The following is a 21,894-nucleotide window of genomic DNA, read 5'->3' on the forward strand; positions in this document are numbered from 1 at the left end:
TATTTCTACACCCACAACTGGCCTGTGTCAGCTGACTTGGGCTGGGGATGCACGGCTATAAAATTGCAGCATAGACATTTGGGTTCAGGCTGGAGCCCAAGCTATGGGACCTTCCCCATCTAACGGAGTCCCAGAACCTGGGCTCTAGCCCAAGCTCAAATGTCTATCAGATTTCAAGGTAGTACTGAATGTAGATAACATTTTAGTTTCCAACAGAACTGGTCTGGGCATTAGGTTTGTCCTTCTAAACTGGGGCATTTTTACCTAGTCTGTATCACACTGTAAATGACTGCCACATACTTAGCAAATGATATTAAACAGGCCTATATGTTTGATTTCACTCAGCATCTAGCCTATTGCATATGGAGCACAAATAAAGTGTCAACACCACTAAGGGTTAGAATTGTATTCTTCCAGAGTGTGAATTTAAAATTATTCTTCAAAGGCTCCAAATTACATTTAAGTAACTCAGTTATATAACAAAAGAGACAGTAATATCTAATGAACAAGTTCCAAATAGAAGTGTTTTAAAACTAATTCCTCAGGTGGAAGGGAAGAATGTATAAAGTTCCTAAATGGTAAGGGGTAAATTTTTAGAAGGGATTAGGCCTAATCCCTTATTTTGTACCCATAAAACAAATTGTGGGTGCAAATCAAAGGAAGAGCACTTAGTTCCTCTAATTATAAGAATTACACCTAATGTGCAGTACATATACAACAAGCACGGGGGGGGTGGGGGGAGAGACACAACAAAAATGTGATTGCAAGTTTTGTGGATGGAAGCTATGCCAGCAAAAGAAACTGTTCTTCTGAAAATATCTTGCTTACTTTATTGCTCCAGTGAGGTTTCTAATGTCACTAGTATCTTACAAAATCCCAGCCATCAAAAGTTATATCCACTTACCATCATCTAGTGTGATGTCTTGCAATCCAATTGTTTGAAAATTCAACTCTCGATCCTCAGGTTCTGGTTTAATGTTAACAGCTACCCCATCTGATGAAAATGGAGATGATTCACATACACTATGATGTACTAAAGATGAAGCTGCATGAAGACCTCCCAATCCAGGACTATGTTCTTGAGGGGAGTGTTGTCCCGAATGACTTATAGCTGTTGGGGGAGGGGATGAGGCAGGTCCTGAACTCGGAGACTGGTATGGCATAGGTTGTAGCTGAGGAGAAGCTGGCCCCGACAGTGGCGAATGGACCAAAGGATGGGAAGCTGTTGGGGGTGGTGATGAAGCAGACCCTGGGTTTGCAGAATGGTATGTGACTTGCTGCAACTGAGGGGAAGGTTGCCCAAGGGATTGATTCATAGCAGAAGAGATAGAACCCTGCCCAGTATTTGGACAGTGGTATCCCATTGATTGCAGATGAGGTGATGATTGTCCTGAATGAGCTGGATGTGCCAAAGGATGTCCTACTGTACATGAAGTTGTCACTGAGCCAGGATTTGAAGAATGGTACTGCATTGGTGGCAGAGGTGGGCAGCTAAGATTTATCAAATGAGGTACAGCTGCATCTTGTTGAAATGAAATAGTGTCAAATCCTTGGCTGGAGGCAGAGTTCATGGGAAGACCAGGTTGTCCATTGTACATAACATTAGATTGCATAGGCTGGTAGGACGGCCTCACAGGAGGTGTAGATGTTACTTGGAAAGACTGGTGAACCACAGGAGGCAAAACATGACACTCATCACCTGGACTGATGTTTCTACCTTGTATGTGAGACAAATGAGATACTGCTGATGTCACCATGGATGTATACGGTTGCTGAACTGGGCACACAAGGCTCCTGGGTGATGTAGACAGTAAACTGTCATGCGGGTGCCCTGGATCTGATGAAGACAGCTGAGTTCGGATGGATTGCAGGCCCTGAACACTGCCAGTATGAGGCAGGGACAAAGATGGAACGGCAGACAAATCCATTTCATCTCTGTGCTCTTGTTTCATTAAAACTAGAAAAATGAATAAAAATCAAAATTATAACTTACAATTCTATTTCACTATAATGTGACTCAGTACAAACTAATTACATAGCACTTATGTGTAAATGTCATGCCACTACTGTTGTGTTTCTTATATACTCAGCTTGTTTTCCCCACCTGTTACCATTTCTCTCTTCCATTCTTGAATTTGTGCTTCCTGTCATGCTGGCCTCTATACCTGAATCATTTTCCCTTTTCTTATCTACTCAGTGTTTTCCTTCAGCTCCCTCTTTCCTCATCAGTAACCCCCAGCTTTCTCCCTCTCCTGAACTATTGCCCTATGCTTTGTATTGGCTTGGAGGGGGGAGAGGGGGGTTACTGTACTATTACTGGCCAGGGGACTAAGCTCAGTAGACTTGAGTTAATAAAGGGGCCAACCAGTGAGCTTCACTGACAAGGTTCTGACAAGAAGTTCAGCACCAATCCCCACATACAGGGGGAAAGAGTTATGAAACTAATGATCAGAGGCTCCAAATTATACCTCCACAGATCTAAAAGTAAAAGTTTTGCCAGCACAGCTATGTTGGCTAGGGTGTGATTTAACTGTGCCAGAAGATCCCCTACTGTAGAGCCAATTATACTGTCAATTATACACCATAATGACATATTGCAAAGCTGAAAAATATTAACTAAATAAATTAATGCCACCAAACATTAACAAACAAATCTTGTAACAGAGCCTTAGGAAATATACAGATTTTTTTTATGCAAACATGTATTTTCCCTTTTAACCTTGGAAACCAGAGGCGAGATCCAACTACTTCAGTTCTGAAGTAAACCATTTCTGGGTATTCCAGAATATGAGAGTTGGAGTGTATAATACAGCAAATTCACAGGTAAGAAGGAAAGTTTTCCATTTACCTCCCCTCTCCAGTCTGAGAGTCTGTACAGTGGAATGCAGCAGAGGAGTAGCTAGGTAGGAATGGAAGTTTGGATGGGCCCCATTTCCTATCCCAGCTATCCAGCCCCCATCACCTGCTATGTAATGTGCTGTTCTCAATACCATAGAAACAGCAGCCCCTGTTCTTCTATGTCCTACTCTAACCCCTGCTGCCTCAGCTGCACAGCTCCCCATGTGTGGGGACTGTCAGGAACCCATATAGGTCTCTGTAGGGCAGCCAAATTCTCTCTAGCAGTGTGCCCCGGCCTCTCTATTGGGTGGGGGAGGCCGTTACTGATTGATCTAGAACAGATGATGGGAGGGAGGGGGCTCTCATTGTCCTTGCCTGGGCCTTGGAGCAATCTACCACAGCTGCTGCTGTTACAGAAGTTAGAGGGGGTTCACATATTCAGGTGGGCTTGGATGCTAACTGAGTGGTGTCATGGCCTATCCCAGGTCCACCTGTGGCTATAGCCCTGAGATGTGCAAAGAAGTATTTATCCCTAGTTTGGGAGGAGGATTCAAACTATGTATATGAGGACTGATTCTGGATTACTGCTGGGGCAGTACCTTCTTTCTAAAGTAGCCTTCTTCCAAAGGCTGCATCAGAGGAAGACTGGACATCAACCTTGTAGTACTTTGTTAATGTGTACACTGATATCCATACAAAAGTCTTACAGGTTTCTTCACATGAACCACTAGGCCTTTTTGCCCAAGAGGTTGTTAAACCCCACAGAAAGCAGACTCTATTTTCACCCCATATGCTCTATAGACTTCTGCAGTATATGCTTTAATCCATTTTGCAATGGAGGATTTAGTGATGTTCTTCCTTTCATTCAAGAGTGACATAAGATAAAAAATACTGTGGACCTCTGATAAGGTTCCATGTCCTTGAGATAAAGGTTAAACGTCATACTGATTGAAATAAAACTGCAATCTCCTTGGGATGTTTAGGATTAGAGCAGGAAAGTCAAAGTCACTGGCAACCTGTGCAAAATTAATGTTACTTTTTGGACTAAATGATGGCTCTATCATAAGAATCACTCCATTCTTATGGAATATATAGATTTGGCTTCATAGACAATGCTCCCACTTCTGATACTCTCCTAACCAAGGTGACTGCTTCTGAGAAAGTAGGTCAAAACAGAGTGTAGTGATTCAAATGGTTGCTTTAAGTCTCCTAGCACTAAATTCAAGCTCCAGGAAGGAAACCTATGTAATACTGGAGGACTACCACATTTATCTACTCGAAGGTACCTTTCGACATGGTGATAATTAGAAATCTCTGTCGATTCCTTATAATTCAAAACACTTGCTCTGATAGAGACCTGTTTCCTAAACTCTGAGAATTCTCCCTTTCCATCTTGCATGTTAAGTTTTAGCAGAGCTGGATCTGAACAGTGGATTCGTCTCTGGCTCAGAATTTCTTTCCAGGCTGATAATTTCAGAGGGTGTTCCATTTGCAATCTAAGTCAGAGAACTACGGTGGTCTGCATGGCCAATATGGGCCTATCAGGATTACTATGGGCCATTCTTTTAGGATAATTTTACGGTCCTTTTAAAAAATATGAGAGGAGAGGCATAAAGGATGCCTTGAGACCTTTGAAATAGGAGATCAACTGCTTTCTTTTCAGGTTCTCATCTGCTCACAAAGAACTTCACTGCCTATTTTCCCTCAAGGTGAAGAGATCTATGATTGGAACCCTGAATCTGACACCTCCTGAAACCCTGAAGGATTCATACTCCATTCTCCCAGGTCCCTCCTGCTCAGCCAGTCTACTCCTGTGCTCTCCCTTCCCTTTATGTGGATGGGTATGAGAGGAGAGATCATGCTCTAACCAAGTCAGAAAATATATTGATTCCTTGTGCAGTGCACAGTGCAGTTGGTGTTGTCTGCAAGGAACAGTACATGATGCTTATGGCCCTTATCTATAGTCAGTTTATATTCTTCTCCCAAATTGGTCCATGTCCCCATAGCCACTCTGGTTTGGTGTGCACCCCATCTATGAAGACTGGCATCAGCAGTGATCATGAGGCTCCCTGGCTCTGACATCAGATACCCATTTGAATTTCAAAGGATGAGTCCACTACTTGAGAAAGGAAGTGACTGACTTTAGAACAGAGGTAAGATTCTGACTGGTTGCAATTTCTTCCTGGTATGGAGTTTTGAGAGCATCCTCATATGAAATCTGACCCATTGCAGAGTGCCCACACATGAAATTTGGCTGAGGAATAGCATTTAAATTTTCAGGGATGTCTCATGACCAGACAATACTTGGTGAATTAATGGGAATATCTACTGTGATCTCTCCTCGGCATCCAGGATCACTCCTACATGCAGAAGTTGGAGATGATTCTTCACTCTGATCACCAGAAACCTGGTAAAAACTTGTAAGCAGGTTACAGTTTCTTCTAGATCCTCAAGCACCACCTGATGGGATGATGATCTGATGAGATGATCACTGTAAGCAGGGACAAATGAGTAAGCTCTCCTTCTCTGAAAATGGACACTAAAGACAACCAGAATTTTTGTGAGGACTTGTGAAGCAGTCACTAGCGCAGTGGGAGAGGCCTGAACTAAAAATACTTCCTTCTGTAACAGACGAGTAAATGTTTTCAGTGCCTGTACCAGGCTGTTCCTTGAGGCCCACTTAAGTGACAAAATTCTGGGGTGATAGTGTTTTTAGTCTGAAACTTCTAAGTCATAGCTCTGAGACCTGATTTCACATCACCCAATGACTCTAAAACGGCTTGTGTCCCCATTCTTCGAGACCACAAAGAATATCAAGAACATGCCATAAACTCTGCCTTATAAGTACTGGCCCTATGACTCCAATGCTGAGAAGATGTTGCTTCTTCTACCTTCTGGTGTTTGACTGGGTTCTTTGATCTGGGAGAGACTGTGAACTTATCTCTGAGGAATTTGGTCATGTGGATGGCAAAACCCTGTAAAGCAGTCTACAGTATCCACTTGCTGAGGTAGATATCTCCCATACGTAGACAAAATTTCTGAGGTCTCCCTCCCTGTGATGTAATGGAACAAGTCTTTCTTTAACTTTTGCTGGAAAATATTTCTGAGAGGCTCACTTTGGTTTCCATGAGATTAGTGGCTTCTGGAGTGTCTCAGGGACCATTTCCAATTCGGTTAGCAACATCCATAACATGTGATCAAATATTTGCTAATTTCTATTTGGGCCGAGCCAGATAATTCCTCTTCCTTCAGGGAAATTGAGCTGGATGAAGAAGAGAGAATTTCTCTTATTCTTTACTCTGTTAGCGCTTTTTTTTTTTAAAAAACCTTATGGCCCTTAGAGGTATGGCATGTGTTTCTTTAAAAAAAAAGAAACAAAACAAACAAACAAAAAACAAACAAGCCACCATACTGGAGATGCACCTTTCTCTTTGCTTAGCAGGGAGATTCTGGGCCAGAGTCTGAAAAAGAGGAGCATTTGAAACTTGCAGGGATAAAGGGAAGATCATTTTTTTTTAAAAGCATGCAAATTCAAGCTACTGGTTTTCACCGTATGAAAAAAAATTGGGGCAGGAGGAGAGGAATTATGGTTAGGTAATATCTCCAGTCTATTCTTGAGGTGGAGGGATCTTTAGAAGGGTCCTACTGAACTTTGCCCCAGGAAGATGGAGCTTTAAAAAGTGAGGAAGGGATACTCCTCTACCATTTTCTTTGTAGAAGGTGGCTCCATGGGCATACAAGATGTCTGTCTGCCCAGACTTAAGTAGAGTCACTTCATTACTTCAAGGAGCACCCCTCTATTGAGGGAGTGGTGGCCCCAGTGGATTCCTAAGGGAGAAGCTGCATGGTCACCTAAGCCCTGGTGCAGACAGTTCAAGGGTAAGTGTCTCAGGAATTAAACAGCACATCTGCTGAAATTGCTATGTAGCAGCCTCTCCTCAATCAGCTGCAGCAGTGATGGTAGTGGCAGTTGCTACTGCTCCACCTGCCCCTGCAAGGTACCTTTATGGGATCTGCTTGTGAGATCTCCTGTGTGCCACCTCTGTGACCTAATTCCCTGGCTCAACATGGACCCTGCCTTCATGCCAGTCCAATGGATTAGATTCATGCCTGCAGTGCTACAAGGAGATCCGAGACAGGCTTTTTAGAAGCTGTAAGTTCCTGTCTGCAGGTGGGACAGTCCAGTCCTAAAGCTCCTGAATAAAAAGAGTAAGACTTGAGCGGCATTTGCCTTTTTTTGGGGGGGGGGGGAGAGAAAGAGACTTTAAAACCTATTTTAGGAGTCTCCAATTAGTCAAATTCATATTTTTTTGGTAATTCTACCCTGAAAGTCTCTGGTACCAAAAGGAGACCCTTGATCTATCAGTTGTGGTCCCAGCTGTTGCTCTGCCATCAATCAGCAGGTTAAATGCCCACAGTACAGATTGCCAGACATGGAAAGGGTGTGGGGTGAGAATTTATGTGGAAGTTTGGGAGAGGAAGAATAGATAATTATGAAATACTACTTAACATATTAGATATATATCATGCTATAAATTAGTCAAATAGACAAAGGCTCTTTCAATTAAGTAACAGTTAAGATATTTTAGCAACTTTTCCCCATTATTGCAAAGGAATGATTTTTAGGTACATCCAATACTTTCAAGACAACTTAAAAAAAAAAAAGACAAAGAATCGAGGGGATATGGTATTTTGAATTGAATGGGTCCTGTATGTGAAGTTCCTACAAAATTCCTGAGGAAAGGAGGAAGAATGGCCTTTAGGTCGACAGAGTAATAGGCTTTTCAACACCACTGTCCCCTAAGCATTCAAATCTGTCAGACAGAACGTCTGATGAGGCGGTCTTCAGTGCTTTTAACGTGGGTGGTGAGATGCCGGGAGCTAGATTTAAAGGGCAGCACTGTTACTATCTCTATTAGGCCATCTCATGATTTGGTGTTGATATCCATGGCTAACCAGCCCTCATTGGCCAAGTAGATCATGGAGCAGATGTTCCAAGAAGAAAGAGGTGAAGCTCAGAAGAGGTTCCCTGAAGTAGGTTATTGTTGACCTTAATGGAATCAACAATTAGCCCTCAAGGAAGTATTTGTGGACCTGAGTGAAGTTGCTGGATCTCAATTTGCACATCAGATAATGGTAAGGTTGATTTTGAGGCCCCTCAAACAGAGACCTCTATTTTGAGGAGTCTTTTTACCTGAAGGAATAATGGAAGAAGGTTCTCTATTCATTTGGATTGGAATGGCATTCAAGTTTTCCTGCCCCAGCTCACTCCTCTAATCCCATAATCACATTTAGTATATATCAATATATGAGCAAAAACCCACCCCAAAAACCCACCTTGGTTTGCATTGAAAAATCTGAAGTACTACAACAGCGCATGCATGCTGTTCTAGCAATCAAAGCTTTCCAAAGTTCCATCGATAATGTGGCATGCTTATGCACCCATAAGTATGGATATGTGCAGGAAACCGTTATCTTTTTTATACAACACCTAGAATGATTCCCCCCCCCCATGCTTATTACCATCCCTACACAGACCTATTTCACATTTCCTTTCAGCTCCTGGGTTCTTTTTAAAACAGCCACAGAATTGTAGGTTGACACATCCTTCAATAATTTGAGTCTCCCTGCTTCTTTTTTAAGCCAAAGGCTATGGTTAACCGATAATCAGAAGCTGTTACTCATAAGCACAACAGCTTTTTCCTGCCAACACCTGTCCCAATCAATTACTGGCTTACAGCATGCATGTTAAAATGAAAACAGGAAACCCTTCAAGTGGGTGTTAAGGGTTGCTGTAATATAGCTTCAGTTATAACTTCACTTCCTATTTATTTTGGACACATTTTAAGCTGGTATGTTCCATTACTCATTCCAATATTTCAAGAATAGTTTTTCAGTAATGAGCCACCTTATGATTACTTTGAGTTTAAGAATATTTTCAAGCAGCTGACATTCTTTTAAAAATGTGATAAAGTTAGTTATTTTAAATATTGTTTGCAACTTTTGCTATTGTAGTGATAAAATGAATTCATACATAGTTAGCCAGATAATTGTATAACACTGTTTTAATTATGCTTAAAGGTACAAAATGTGTAACTTTTGGTGTAAAATAATAATTCAGTTGTCAGTCTACAGTGCCTGTTAGGAGCATCCATTAGTTTTCTGATATATGTTTGTGTATGTCAAGTCCTTCAATTTCACATAAACAGCGTGTACAAAGCAATGCTGAAGGGAACTTACCCTTACAGCTACTATTGGTTCTTGATGAACTCCTGACTGCTCTTTACAGTCTATTAGGAACTTTAAATCCACTTGAAAAGCCATCCAAAAAGAATAAATGTTACATATGCTGCAGTATGGTTTTCCCCAATACCAATAACACTCTTGCTAAGACAGATCAACTACAGTATGCCATTCTGACAAAGTTCCAAGACTAGCTCTTGCCACACTGCAAGATGTCTATGGAGTGTATTTTTTTCCTCTCTCATCTGAAGTCCAAAGTTGTATTTTGACTATTGAGAGAAAGACTGGCATCGCATAAACTGGGGATGATTTATTCCTCTATGATCTGTGACTGTACTCCTGGAATTCACTACATAGTATCACTAACTGGAGACAAAAACAGAATCATGAAAAACAGTGACCACTGAGAATTCACACTCCATGTGGCCAAGAAGCTATAGGAATAAAAGAATTAAATAACGTTGTAAAAATATAATTGCCAAAATAGAAATTCTTAAAACCCTATTCATATTTCACACTACTACTACATTGGATTCAAGTTTCTGTTACAAATTTAGACAAATTCTTAACTGGCAATTCACAAACTGTAAAAATTTAGTCACATCTACTTATCAAAGGGAACATATTTTGTATGGTATCTATGAAATACACTAAATTTTAGTAATTTTTTAAAAGTGTACACTAACTAGCTTACAGTAAGATGCAGTAGCTGTGTGTACCTGGTGTATAAGTAAAACGTTGAGACTGGCTTTTTTTCCTCTTCCCATTGCAAAGATAAAACTGCACCTGGACTGCAGCTGTAATCATTTTGTTATGGTACGGAGGAACTTCAAGAACAATGTTAGCCTAAATTAAAGTTGAAACAAGATGGCATTACATTTAAAATGTAAATGAAATACACCTGTTAAATAAAGAATATTGCATGAGTGCTGACTGCAATGCTAACTCAAATGGGGATTTTTAGTTGGATGAAGCTATTGCTTCATGCATTTTCTAAACAGTAAAGCAGAAACATAACAAAATACAATTTAATACCTGTGATGTGGGAGACATTTTTGCATATTCTAAAGATTACATTTTTATTTAAAAATACACTTGTTAAGTATTAACTTATCTTCATGAGCATATGAATGCCATACTAGCAGACACTAAATTTCATACCACTAATCTCATTGGCAGTAACAAAAATTACTTCTCACCAGTTATTCTAAATTTCCCCTTTTAGTTTTTCAAACAAGTTTATCATTTCATTTTCTTAGGAAGCAGTGACCTAATGACTGCTTTATACTGTTATGATAATTTAGAAAAAGTCTTCAGATGAAATAAGTAAACTGCAAAACTTGTTCATATGTCCTGCTAATCATTTACTTTACAGTAAAAGTCTAAACCAAAAAACAAAACAATGAAGACCAATTTCTTACTTAAAAAACAAAAACAGCTTTCTAAAGAAAGAAAAATAAGTTTCTCACCCCTTGACACTTTTCCCTAATTATTTTCCCTTCTACTTCCCACTGAGGTCGTCCATCTGTTGAGAGAAATTAAGTTTACAAGAAATTCAGGCAAAAAAGCATTTTCTGAAATACGCTGACTGAAAGTGAATGCAATTCAAAATATTAAAGTTCAGTTACAAGAGGATACTGCAATTATTGTAAACAGATTCTAAGATTCTTAAATGTTCCTCCTGTTGGAAACATCCAAGACTCTTTATATACTTTGACCAGATTACATTAAAGTTTTATTTACAAACAAATCTATATCATTAAGGATTTCTGCATAGATTATATTGTGAGTTGACACTACAGTCAAAGAGCACGTATAGTTCTTTACATTGATATTCTTTAAATAAGAGGAGAAAATTCAGGTTTTCCACTATGATTTTAAAAGATCAAGTAAATTAAAATAATTTGTAAAAGTTAATGGTCACATCCTTAACTGATGTGTATTAGTGCTAATGTACTGTGTCATTTAACAAACTGAATATCTGGCCCATTCTACTTAATTTATATGGACTAATTAAAATCTGTTTAAATATATTTATAAAAAAATACATTCATGAAAAAAGCATTCTGATACTGGTTTAAAGGTAAATGCTCCTATTATATAACGAGATAAAAATTAAATTAATATTTCTAATTCCAGAAGCAAGCATGTGTACACACACAATACACTGCCTTTTGGTTGAAGACAAAAAAAGGAAAAACCAGAGATCCAACTATTCATAGATATCATACACTACCAGTAGAAAGCTGCATGGTTGCTTTTAAGTTTGTGTCATGTTGCATGAACCATTTGCATAGGACAAATACCAGTATGTAATTAAAAACAATAGTACATATAGGATACTTAAAACACAAGCATTAAGGAGCTAACAGATTTATTTGAGCATAAGCTTTCGTGAGCTACAGTTCACTTCATCGGCTGATGAAGTGAGCTGTAGCTCACAAAAGCTTATGCTCAAATAAATTTTAGTCTAAGGTGCCACAAGTACTCCTTTTCTTTTTGCGAATGCAGACTAACACGGCTGCTACTCTAAAACCTGTCATTAAGGAGCTAGTGACTTTTCAACAGTGTCTACAACAAAATTAGACTAAAAAGTCATATTTCTTACATTTCAGTAAAAAGGTAGGACCACTTTTGCCAATACATACACAACTAAGTTACTTCAATCATACAAGCAGTGTGATTGACTACCATGGTTTTACTTGCATAAGTCAAGCTATTCACATCCAGATATTCACAGATTCAGACCCTTAACTATCAGTCATGTATTACACCAGGGGTGGGCAAACTACGGCCAATGAGCCGTTTCAAACCGGCCCGCGAGCTGCACCACGTGGCTCAGCCCCACTCTGGCTGGGGCACTGGGTCAGGGTTGGGGTGGCACCACACGCCTCGGCCCTGCTCCGGCACTCCAGCTGGGCCGCAGGTTTGGGGGCTGCACCACACGGCTCCCGGAAGCATGGCCCCACTCCTACACTCTCCAATGGCCTCCTCAGATGCTCCAATGGGAGCTTTGGGGGCAGTGCCTGCAGTGGGGCAGTGAGCAGAGCCTCCTGGCCACGCCTCCACGTAGGAGCCGGAGAAGGGACATGTCACTGCTTCTGGGAGCCACTTGAGGTAAGTGCCGCTCAGAGCCTCTCCCCACGCCCCAACCCCCTGCTCCGGCCCTGATCCCCCTCGTGCTCTCCAAACCCCTTTATCCCAGCCCGGAGCACCCTCCTGAACCCCAAACCTCTCATCCCTAGCCCCACCCCAGAGCCCACACTCCCAGCCAGAACCTGCACCCCTGTGCCAGTCCTGATCCCCCTCCCGCCCTCTGGTCCCAGCCCGGAACACCCTCCTGCACCCCAAACTCCTCATCCTCAGCCCCATCCCAATTTTCTGAGCATTCATGGCCCGCCACACAATTCCTATTCTCCGAAGTGACCCTCGGGCCAAAAAGTTTGCCACCCCTGTATTACAGTTTTGATTATACTGCTGTTCTCAGACATTACAGAACAAAGAATGGCATAGCAAGCATCTCCTGTGATAAATTTTGTGGATTTCTGGAAGGCTTCCGACAGCCTACACAGACGGTCAAAAATTATGACATACTACAGAATACCAACAAAAATAGTTAGAATCATCCAGGATCTGTGTGATAATACCAAACATGCAGTCAGATACGGTGACATCAGCCGCCAGTGGTTTGCAGTGATGACTGGACGAAGGCAAGGGTATATTATGTCCTAACTATTTTTTGCACTTGCCATTGACTATGTCATAAGGGAAATAACCACAGAATGCAACCAAGGAATTTTATTTTTCGCCAATGACATTGTTCTGCCTAGTTCAACATATTGCTTAATGGAAGAATAGACCCAGCTTTTTGGCAGATCCAGCAAAGCAAGTCGGTTTGGTCATCAACAAGAGGAAGACAAAATATATGGCTATCCATGTCTGAAAGTATCCATTAGAGAGGATGAAAAAACACTAGAATTAGTAACTCATTTTACCTATCTAGGAATGATATATGTAACAATGGTGACAGCATGCTAGATGTCAAGCAACAAATATCAAAAGCAGCAAACAACTTCCATTAACTTAAAAATAGTTGGAAAAAAGGTAGCATGACTGGTACTAACACAAAAATAAGAATTTTCAACATCAGCATCATGTCTGTCCTCCTTTATGGAGCACGGCCATGGAAATCTACAAAAGCAATTGAGAAGATCAATTCATTCCAAAGTAAATGCCTGCAGAAGATCTTTCTTGAAACATCAGAAATTCTGAGTAGAGCAACCAATCTAAAGCATCAAATATGGCAAAAATATGATGGACCTATTTAGGACACACTTTAAGGATACCACCAAAACAACTTCCACAGCAAATGATAACATGAACAACACCACTTGGAAAAAGAAAGAGGGCATCCTAGAGAAATATTATGTAGAATAGAAAAAGAAGTAATCTATGAACATGACACTCAAACCTGAACAGATCAGCACAAGACTGGAAAATGGTGGAAACCAGTGGATGCCTACGCACCTGAGGGTGCAGGACAATAAAAAAGAAAAACTACTACATTACAGATGGGCAATGAGAATTAGAAAACAGTTTAAGGAAAATGGCAGTTTAAGGAGAAGGTCATAATTTTTTGATCTTTAGACTTGTATTAATTTTCAGATGAAGAGAGTTAGAGTAGAAATCTTGCCAAGTGGATGAAGTTAACTGTTTTTAAAAATACCATTCCTCCACTTTATGACACAAGTCAAGAGGTTCTGATATTCACTACTGCAAATATAAAGAATATTTACTCAAACAGGTAATATTGTATCTGCTAGGAAGAGAGTAACCAACCCTTAATTTTATCTCTAACTTCCTTTAAAATATTTATGTACTAGACTGGATAGTAACCTGGGGTGGGTGTTTGCCTTCCTCTGCAGCATGGGGCATGGGTCACTTGCACGTTTAAACTAGAATAAATGGTGGATTCTCTTTAACTTGAAGTCTTTAAATCATGATGTGAGGACTTCAGTAACTCGGCCAGAGGTTATGGATCTATTACAGGAGTGGGTGGGAGAGGTTCTATGGCCTGCAATGTGCAGGAGATCAAACTAGATGATCATGATGGTCCTTTTTGGCCTTAAAGTCTGACAGTCTATGTGACAACTTATTTTTACTAGTTTCCAACAAAGATCTTTCTTGTGAGTTGGCTGTACATACAGAAGCAGACACGAACAATGAAATTTTGGATCTGATGATCCTGGATTTTTTCTTGAAGACTAACAGAAATGGCAATTTCTGGACAAACCTTACTGACTTTAAGGTAAAGTATTTTAGGATCTGATTGTCTTAAAAATGCAAGTGTGTGTGTGTTATTGTGGGATTGTCTGTAACTCTTTAGGAGATGTGATTAATGTAAGTCTTGGGAAGTGTTATGAGCTTCAAAGGACTCTGAAACAACATGCTAGACAAAGTTAAATGGGATTCCTATGAAATACTTAGAGGAGAAGCCAACTTCTCCCCCCTGGACCCATTGTTTTTGACGCTGCACCCTGAGGAGAAACTCACTGTCTGCTGATCACCTGTTACACAAGAACAAGACCAGAGGCCTGAACTGACAACTGAACTGAACGGGCCAGCAGCTCAGGGGCAGGAGGGTCCCGCAGGCCAGATGTGGCCCGCAGGCCGTAGTTTGCCCACCTCTGTTTTAAAGCCTGCCTTATTAGTCTTTGGATCAACCATCTCAGAACCAAAGAGAGTTTTGACTAAAGTCTATCCTTAGCTATACACACCAATTAATCCTATATTAAAAAATCTTAATAGTGTTATCTCAGCTAGACAGTGAAGACTGATCCAGGTTTACCCCAGATCAGTTCTAACCCATCAGCTAGTCATGGCTGAAAGGATCAGAGGCAGCTGGAGCACTGTGACCCAGGAACCTCTTGGTGCCAACTGGCAGAGCACATAGGGGTGTGTAAGAGCTACAGGGATTCCTTGGGTCTGGCATCTAAATACAAGTTTGCCAGAGAGTGTCATATAAGGGATCTACTGAAAACCTGTGACATACTAGTCATCATCGCAAAAATGTATGTAAGGAGTTATGAACATTCCTGACAATTTTATGGTCCTAATGCAATCCTCAGTGGAACATCATAGGGACTATCACTCGAAGGTCAAAGAATGTAGACCAGAGGACTGGGGGACTCTATCCTGGGAAGCAGAGACTCTGAAGATGATTTGGGAATGCTGGAGGGTAATCAGCTGAATATGAGCTCCCAATGTGAGGCTGTCGTCAAAAGGGCTAATGTAATCCTGGTATGTAGAAACAGGGGAATCTCTGTGGGTATAGGGAGGTTATATTACCTCTGTATTTGGCATTGGTACGACTGCTACCAGAATATTATGTCCAGTTTTGGGGTCCATACTTCAAGAAGAACATTGATAAAGTGAAAAGAACAGGAATACTTGTAGCACCTTAGAGACTAACAAATGTATTTGAGCATAAGCTTTCATGGGCTAAAACCCAAGTGGTGAAGGTTTAGCAAAGAGAAACAAGAATGATTACTGGATTAGAAAACATGCCTTATTGTGACTGAGCTCTTCGAGTCTATTTAGTTTTGCAAATAGAAGTTTAAGGGATAGTTTGATCACAGGCTGAGTATCATAGACTATTAGGGTTGGAAGATACCTCAGTAGGTCATCTAGTCCAATCCCCTGCTCAAAGCAGGACCAAAACCAACTAAATCATCCCAGCCAAGGCATTGTCAAGCTGGGCCTTAAAAACCTCTAAGGATGGAGATTCCACCACCTCCCTAGGTAACCCATTCCAGTGCTTCACCACCCTCCTAATTAAATAGTGTTTCCTAATATCCAACCTAGACCTCCACCACTGCAATTTGAGACCATTGCTCCTTGTTCTGTCATCTGCCACCACTGAGAACAGCCAAACTCCATCCCCTTTGGAACCCCCCTTCAGGTTGCTAACAGGCTGCTATCAAATCCCCCCTCACTCTTCTCTTCTGCAGACTAAACAAGCCCAGTTCCCTCAGCCCCTCCTCGTAAGTCATGTGCCCCCTAATAATTTTCGTTGCCCTCCGCTGGACTCTCTACGATTTGTCTACATCCCTTCTGCAGTGAGGGGGACCCAAAACTGGATGCAGTACTCCAGGTGTGGCCTCACCAGTGCCGAATAGGGGGGAATAATCACTTCCCTCGATCTGCTGGCAGTGCTCCTACTAATACAGTCCAATATGCCGTTGGCCTTCTTGGCAACAAGGGCACATCGCTGACTCATATCCAGCTTCTCGTCCACTGTAATCCCAAGGTCCTTTTCTGCAGAACTGTCACTTAGCCAGTCAGTCCCCAGCCTGTAGCGGTGCATGGGATTCTTCCTTCCTACATGCAGGACTCTGCACTTGTCCTTGTTGAACCTCATCAGGTTTCTTTTGGCCTAATCCTCCAATTTGCCTAGGTCACTTTGGACCCTTTCCCTTCCCTCCAGCGTATCTACTTCTCCCTCCAGTTTAGTGTTATCTGCAAACGTGCTGAGGGTGCAATTAATCCCATCATCCAGATAATTGATAAAGATGTTGAACAAAACTGGCCCCAGGATCGACCCCCGGGACACTCCGCTTGATACCGGCTGCCAACTAGACATCGAGCTGTTGATCACTACCCATTGAGCCCGATAATCTAGCCAGCTTTCTATCCACCTTATAGTCCATTCATCCAATCCCTACTTTTTTAACTTGCTGGCAAGAATACTATGGGAGACCATATCAAAAGCTTTGCTAAAGTAAAGATATATCACGTCCACAGCTTTCCCCATATCCATAGAGCCAGTTATCTCATCATAGAAGGCAATCAGGTTGGTCAGGCATGACTTGCCCTTGGTGAATCCATGTTGACTGTTCCCGATCACCTTCTTCTCCTCCAAGTGCTTCAAAATGGATTCCTTGAGGACCTGCGCTATGATTTTGCCAGGCACCGAAGCGAGGCTGACCAGTCTGTAGTTCCCTAAGTTCTCTTTCTTCCCTTTTAAAAAATATGGGCACTATATTTGCCTTTTTCCAGGCGTCCGGGACCTCCCCCAATCACCACGAGTTTTCAAAGATAATGGCCAATGGCTCTGCAATCACATCAGCCAATTTTCTCAGCACCCTCAGACGCATTAGATCTGGACCCATGGACTTGTGCACGTCCAGCTTTTCTAAATAGTCCTTAACCTGTTCTTTCACCACTGAGGGCACTCACGCCCTCCCCATACTGCCCAGTGCAGCAGACTGGGAGCTGACCTTGTCTGTGAAGACCGAGGCAAAAAAAGCATTAAGTACTTCAGCTTTTTCCACACCATCTTTCACTACGTTGCCTCCGCCATTCAGTAAGGGTCTCACACTTTCCCTGATCACCTTCTTGTTGCTAAAATATCTTTAGAAACCCTTCTTGTTACCCTTCACATCTCTTGTTAGCTGCAACTCCAATTGTATCTAGATAGGGAACATGAAATTGGTTATGGGCTCTTCAGCTTAGACAAAGGTATAACAAGATCCAGTGGCTGGAAGTTGAACCTAGACAAGTTCAGACTGGAAAGAAGGTGAACATTTTTAATAATGAGTGTAATTAACCACTGGAACAATTAAGCAGAGCTTCTGGTGGATTCCACTATCCCTTGCAATTTTTAAAATCAAGATTAGATTCTTTTTTAAAATATATACTCTAGTTCAAACAGTAATTAATTCAGGAAAGTTCTACGCCCTGTGTTATGCAGAAGACTACATGATCACAGTAGTCCCATTTGTTCTTGTCTACGAACCACAACTTTAACTTTGCACTCATACGGATGCGAGCTTTCCACTATCCACCTTATCAAATTCTGCCCTCAAAACACTATTAGTTGTGGATGTCTGATTTAGTAATTTGGTGCTGGGAGGGGGTTTTCTGGTGATGATGGTGACAGAAAGATGGCATCCCTTGGGAGCAGAACTAAGACTGTGGTATACCTAGTTGTAGAAGTAAGTGTTATAGGTGGATTAGTAGAGGTTATATATTTAGCATTATATTTCCTTGCTTTTGTGGTCCTATGTCAGGTATGTTATGTGTTTAGCAGCTTTGTCTGTAACAAAGAAGATTTGTTAATATATAGCTGAAGTAAAAATTAACTAATATGATCAACCACTGATACCAACTTCTTCGTTAGGATAGTAATTATAAAAGTGTATTTAGACATCAGCTTTTGAAGAGAAACTACCAATATCTTGCGAAAGCTTTATTTCAATGGTAATATCTTGCAAAATACAAGATCATGAGTGAGACGTTGAGATTTATTTTTTAGTTAGACCTACGTCAGACTCATTGCAAGTTTCAGATAAAAAACAATGAAAGTCTGTCCAACGAAACAAAGTTTTACACTAATGGTGGGGGAAAATGATTTTATTATTCTGGAAATTAGGAAGTATTGATCACACCATCAGATGTACAACTGTTAACATAGAAGGATTATTTAATATATTAACATTATACTGTCATTTCATTATTCCCCAAATTAGTTAATTCTGTATTTTTAAATTAAAATTGGTAAAAGGCGATCTATATATTATAGATATGGAACTGCTGAACAAGGAGACGGGCATGTGAGTTAATGAAGTCACTGTCAGGTCTTTAATATTTAAGCAACAGCAAAGCTGGATGTTTACTGGAAATTAATGACATGCAGGATGAAGTTGACTACTTAACTGGTGATTTTTCAAGGAGCACCCTACAAGTCTGTTAATATTAAAATACTTTTTGAGTCATCAGTTTGGTTTTGTGTATGATACCACAGATTTGAATCACGTACTTTATTTTACAAGGCATTTAGAGATAATTTAAGCCCTGTACAAGAGCTAGATTTTTCATCTTTCCCCAGACAGCCTATTGAAGACAAGGCACAAAATCATGTTGGCGGAAAGGCAGAATTTAGTTTATGTTCTTATGCCCTGATTGGTTGCAAAATTCACAAACAGTTTTGGTTCAGCTGAACAAGAAACATCGAATTCTAGTTGCATATTAACTGAAGAATGAGGAGCAACCAGCCAAAGGAGCAGTCCAGAATGCCCAAGATGGTGGTACCCTCCTCATTACTTTTAATCCACTGAGTAAGGCACTTACCCAGGAATATGGGAGGCCTGAGTTCAAATCCCCACCTGCCTGATGTGGAACAGGGATTTTAACTTGGGTCTCCCAGACTGCATAAGAGAACCTTAGCTGCTGGGCTATGAGATATTCTGGTGTGGGTCTTTCAATCTCTCCTGTTGTAGCTCTTTCACTTGTATAAGTAATTGAGTAGTCATTGGAGCAGGGACTTGAACTCTTGTCTCCCACATCCTGGTGAGTGCCCTAAACATCAACTTATAGAGAAATTCTCACTCTTTTTCCTTGGTCCAGTGACTATTCAGTCAGTCATTTTGAATGTTTGTGTGGGTATCAAACACAGGAAGAGTGGAAAGATAGATTTTTAAAATAAGAAAATGAGTTTGTAAAATTACAAACAGTACTGGGTCTCAGGATCAGATGTAGTATCTGAAGCTACTTTTTAGTTGATGATTTTTCAAGTTGTTAGAGTCCCTTTTTGGGGGGGGGGGGGGGGGAGAAGGGGAGACAGGAGGAGAAGTAGCCGGGAAGGTACAGCAAGATTGCTCCCTAATGTAAAGACACGTTATCCAGAACTCTTGAACCTCCCTTGAATTAAACAACACAGGATAAAGCTCAAACCAAAGAACAGAAAAGTTCTGCAAAACTAAATAAGCCTTCTAAAAAGCTACTACAATTATGCCAAACACACAACTGCTTCAGGACTAAAACAAGAACAAGAACAGAAACTTGTTTTCTTTACATAAGTTTTAAACTGCAGCTTTCATTTCAGGTAGTTACTTCAGTAATATACATCTGAATATACTATATTCAGTCAAATCTGCTTACCCAACCCTATAGGAAGTAGGCTCCAAAATTTCCCACTATCAAACTTAACAAAATCTGCTAGCTACTGTAGGTTAATTTGTTACTATTATATATTTTATGAGAGCAATTTGAAATTTTTCTAAAGTACATGAACTAGAGTTTTGTGAAGAAAAAAAACAGTAAATGCCTTTAATAAAAAGTATATTAAACTAATGAATATTTGTAATGTAAGCACTTCAAATGAACTTTAACAATATAAGGCAAGAAATTTGGCCCCTCAGTTCTCAACTTACTTCTGGGGGAATTTTGAGCCAAAAAATTAAAAGTTTTGCACAAAATATTTTAAAATTATGCATATGTTTTGTCAAAACAATATAATCACACCCGTTTCAATTATTTTGGTAATTAATTTCAAAATACCTGTCAGCAAGTAGGTCCGTAACAATACAGATGACAAAAAAGAGTTCCTGAATGTTTTTAACAAATAGATTCCTTACTAGGCATATTAATACAGAACTCTGAGTAATTCATTTTAAACTACAATACAGAAACATATTTCCTGAACCCCTCAGAAGCACTGAGAAGGCTTGGGTGAGTTGGGGTAACGAAGGAGCTGAGGGAGAGGGAAGTAATTGCTGGGAAGGAGCCTGGGTGTGAACCTGCAAGGTTGTTGGGCATGGGTGGGAGAAGTATGGAACAGGTTTTTTGGGGGTGAGTGGGGAGGGACTGTTAGGGAGCCTCCCCCATGCAGACCCTGGCTGACCCCTTAGCCTCCCTCATTCAGTCAGGCACATCTGCCCTGCCCCATGTGTCCTTGCACCCCCATTCAGCCACCCCTTCTCCCCACATCCATCCCTGCACTCCCCTCCCCCATTCAGCCACCCCATCCCTATGTGTTCCTGCATTTCCAATCCCATTCAGCTACTAGCTCAATGCTGTCAACCCACTAGCTTCTGTGCTCCTGCCCCAGTCTGCTCTCCCCCACTAGTCCTTCTGAACTCCAGTCTATGTAATCCCCTAGCAGCCCCATGTGCCCTACTCCATCCATCCAGCTGACCCCATGGGCAGGGCACTCTCCTCCTCTCTATCCATGGCTGGCTGAGCCAACTGCCCACTCTTCTGGTGCCACAGCAGCCCCTGGTGGGCAAAACATGTAACTGCAGTGCCTCTCCAGCAGAATGTATTTTTTGCGGAGAAAAAAATCTGCAGGGGACATGAATTCTGCGCAGTGGCACAGAATTCCCCAGGAGTATCATCTTTATTACTCTGTACACAAGTTGAAACTTTGAGAAAGAATAAATAGGATGTGTACATGTATGATAAATACAAGACCAGATTTTTAGGCACTCATACATTTGCTTGACTCCCTATGCATGCAAATATCCAATATACATGCACAATTTGGGTATGTGTGCAAGCAAGTGGCCACTTCAGCATCTAGCTCTTTACATATGGCAAATACCTGACTTGCGCACACATCTGGCATTGTATTTACCTATGCAACCTATGCACAAGCAAATATATGCATGCAAATGCACATGCTTAACTTTAACAGATAAGCCATATGAACCAGATTTTTAAAGATCTATTGATGCCTTAAGTAATCTTTGGGAAAAAATATTTTATATATAGACACCATCCTTGATTACCAAAATTTATTTTTTTTATCCTCTACCTCTTAATTGTTTGTCATACTTGTATGAACACAAAATTCTCTATTTACCAATTTGTTCATGATGTTTATTCCTGTAGCGGAGGTCTCACCTGACGTGAGCAATTAACACATGGAGGGAGGCCTCATTTCTTGGTTGACAGAATTAGGGTAGTAAATGGATCTTTAGGCTGAAAACAGAACATTTCTACTAAAAAATATAAGTAAACAGGCCAGGAGGC

At 40.9% G+C, this 21,894-nt stretch overlaps 1 protein-coding gene across 3 annotated transcripts in view; it reads right to left on the reverse strand.

Moving 5' to 3' along the window:
* Window positions 1-21,894, reverse strand: part of NFATC3 (nuclear factor of activated T cells 3) — a 140,068-nt gene that overhangs the window by 22,417 nt on the left and 95,757 nt on the right. For 2 of the 3 annotated variants that reach the window (XM_073307566.2, XM_073307567.2), the window contains exons 7-9: window positions 10,551-10,606; window positions 9,801-9,927; window positions 905-1,957 (exon numbers count right to left, since the gene is read on the reverse strand). In XM_073307566.2, the coding sequence (XP_073163667.2) occupies window positions 905-1,957; window positions 9,801-9,927; window positions 10,551-10,606 (1,236 nt within the window). The remainder of the gene's footprint in view (window positions 1-904; window positions 1,958-9,800; window positions 9,928-10,550; window positions 10,607-21,894) is intronic. The other variant, XM_073307568.2, reaches the window with a different exon arrangement.

Source organism: Lepidochelys kempii, chromosome 12 (genome assembly GCF_965140285.1).
Source record: "Lepidochelys kempii isolate rLepKem1 chromosome 12, rLepKem1.hap1, whole genome shotgun sequence".
Classification (NCBI taxonomy): Eukaryota; Metazoa; Chordata; order Testudines; family Cheloniidae; genus Lepidochelys; species Lepidochelys kempii.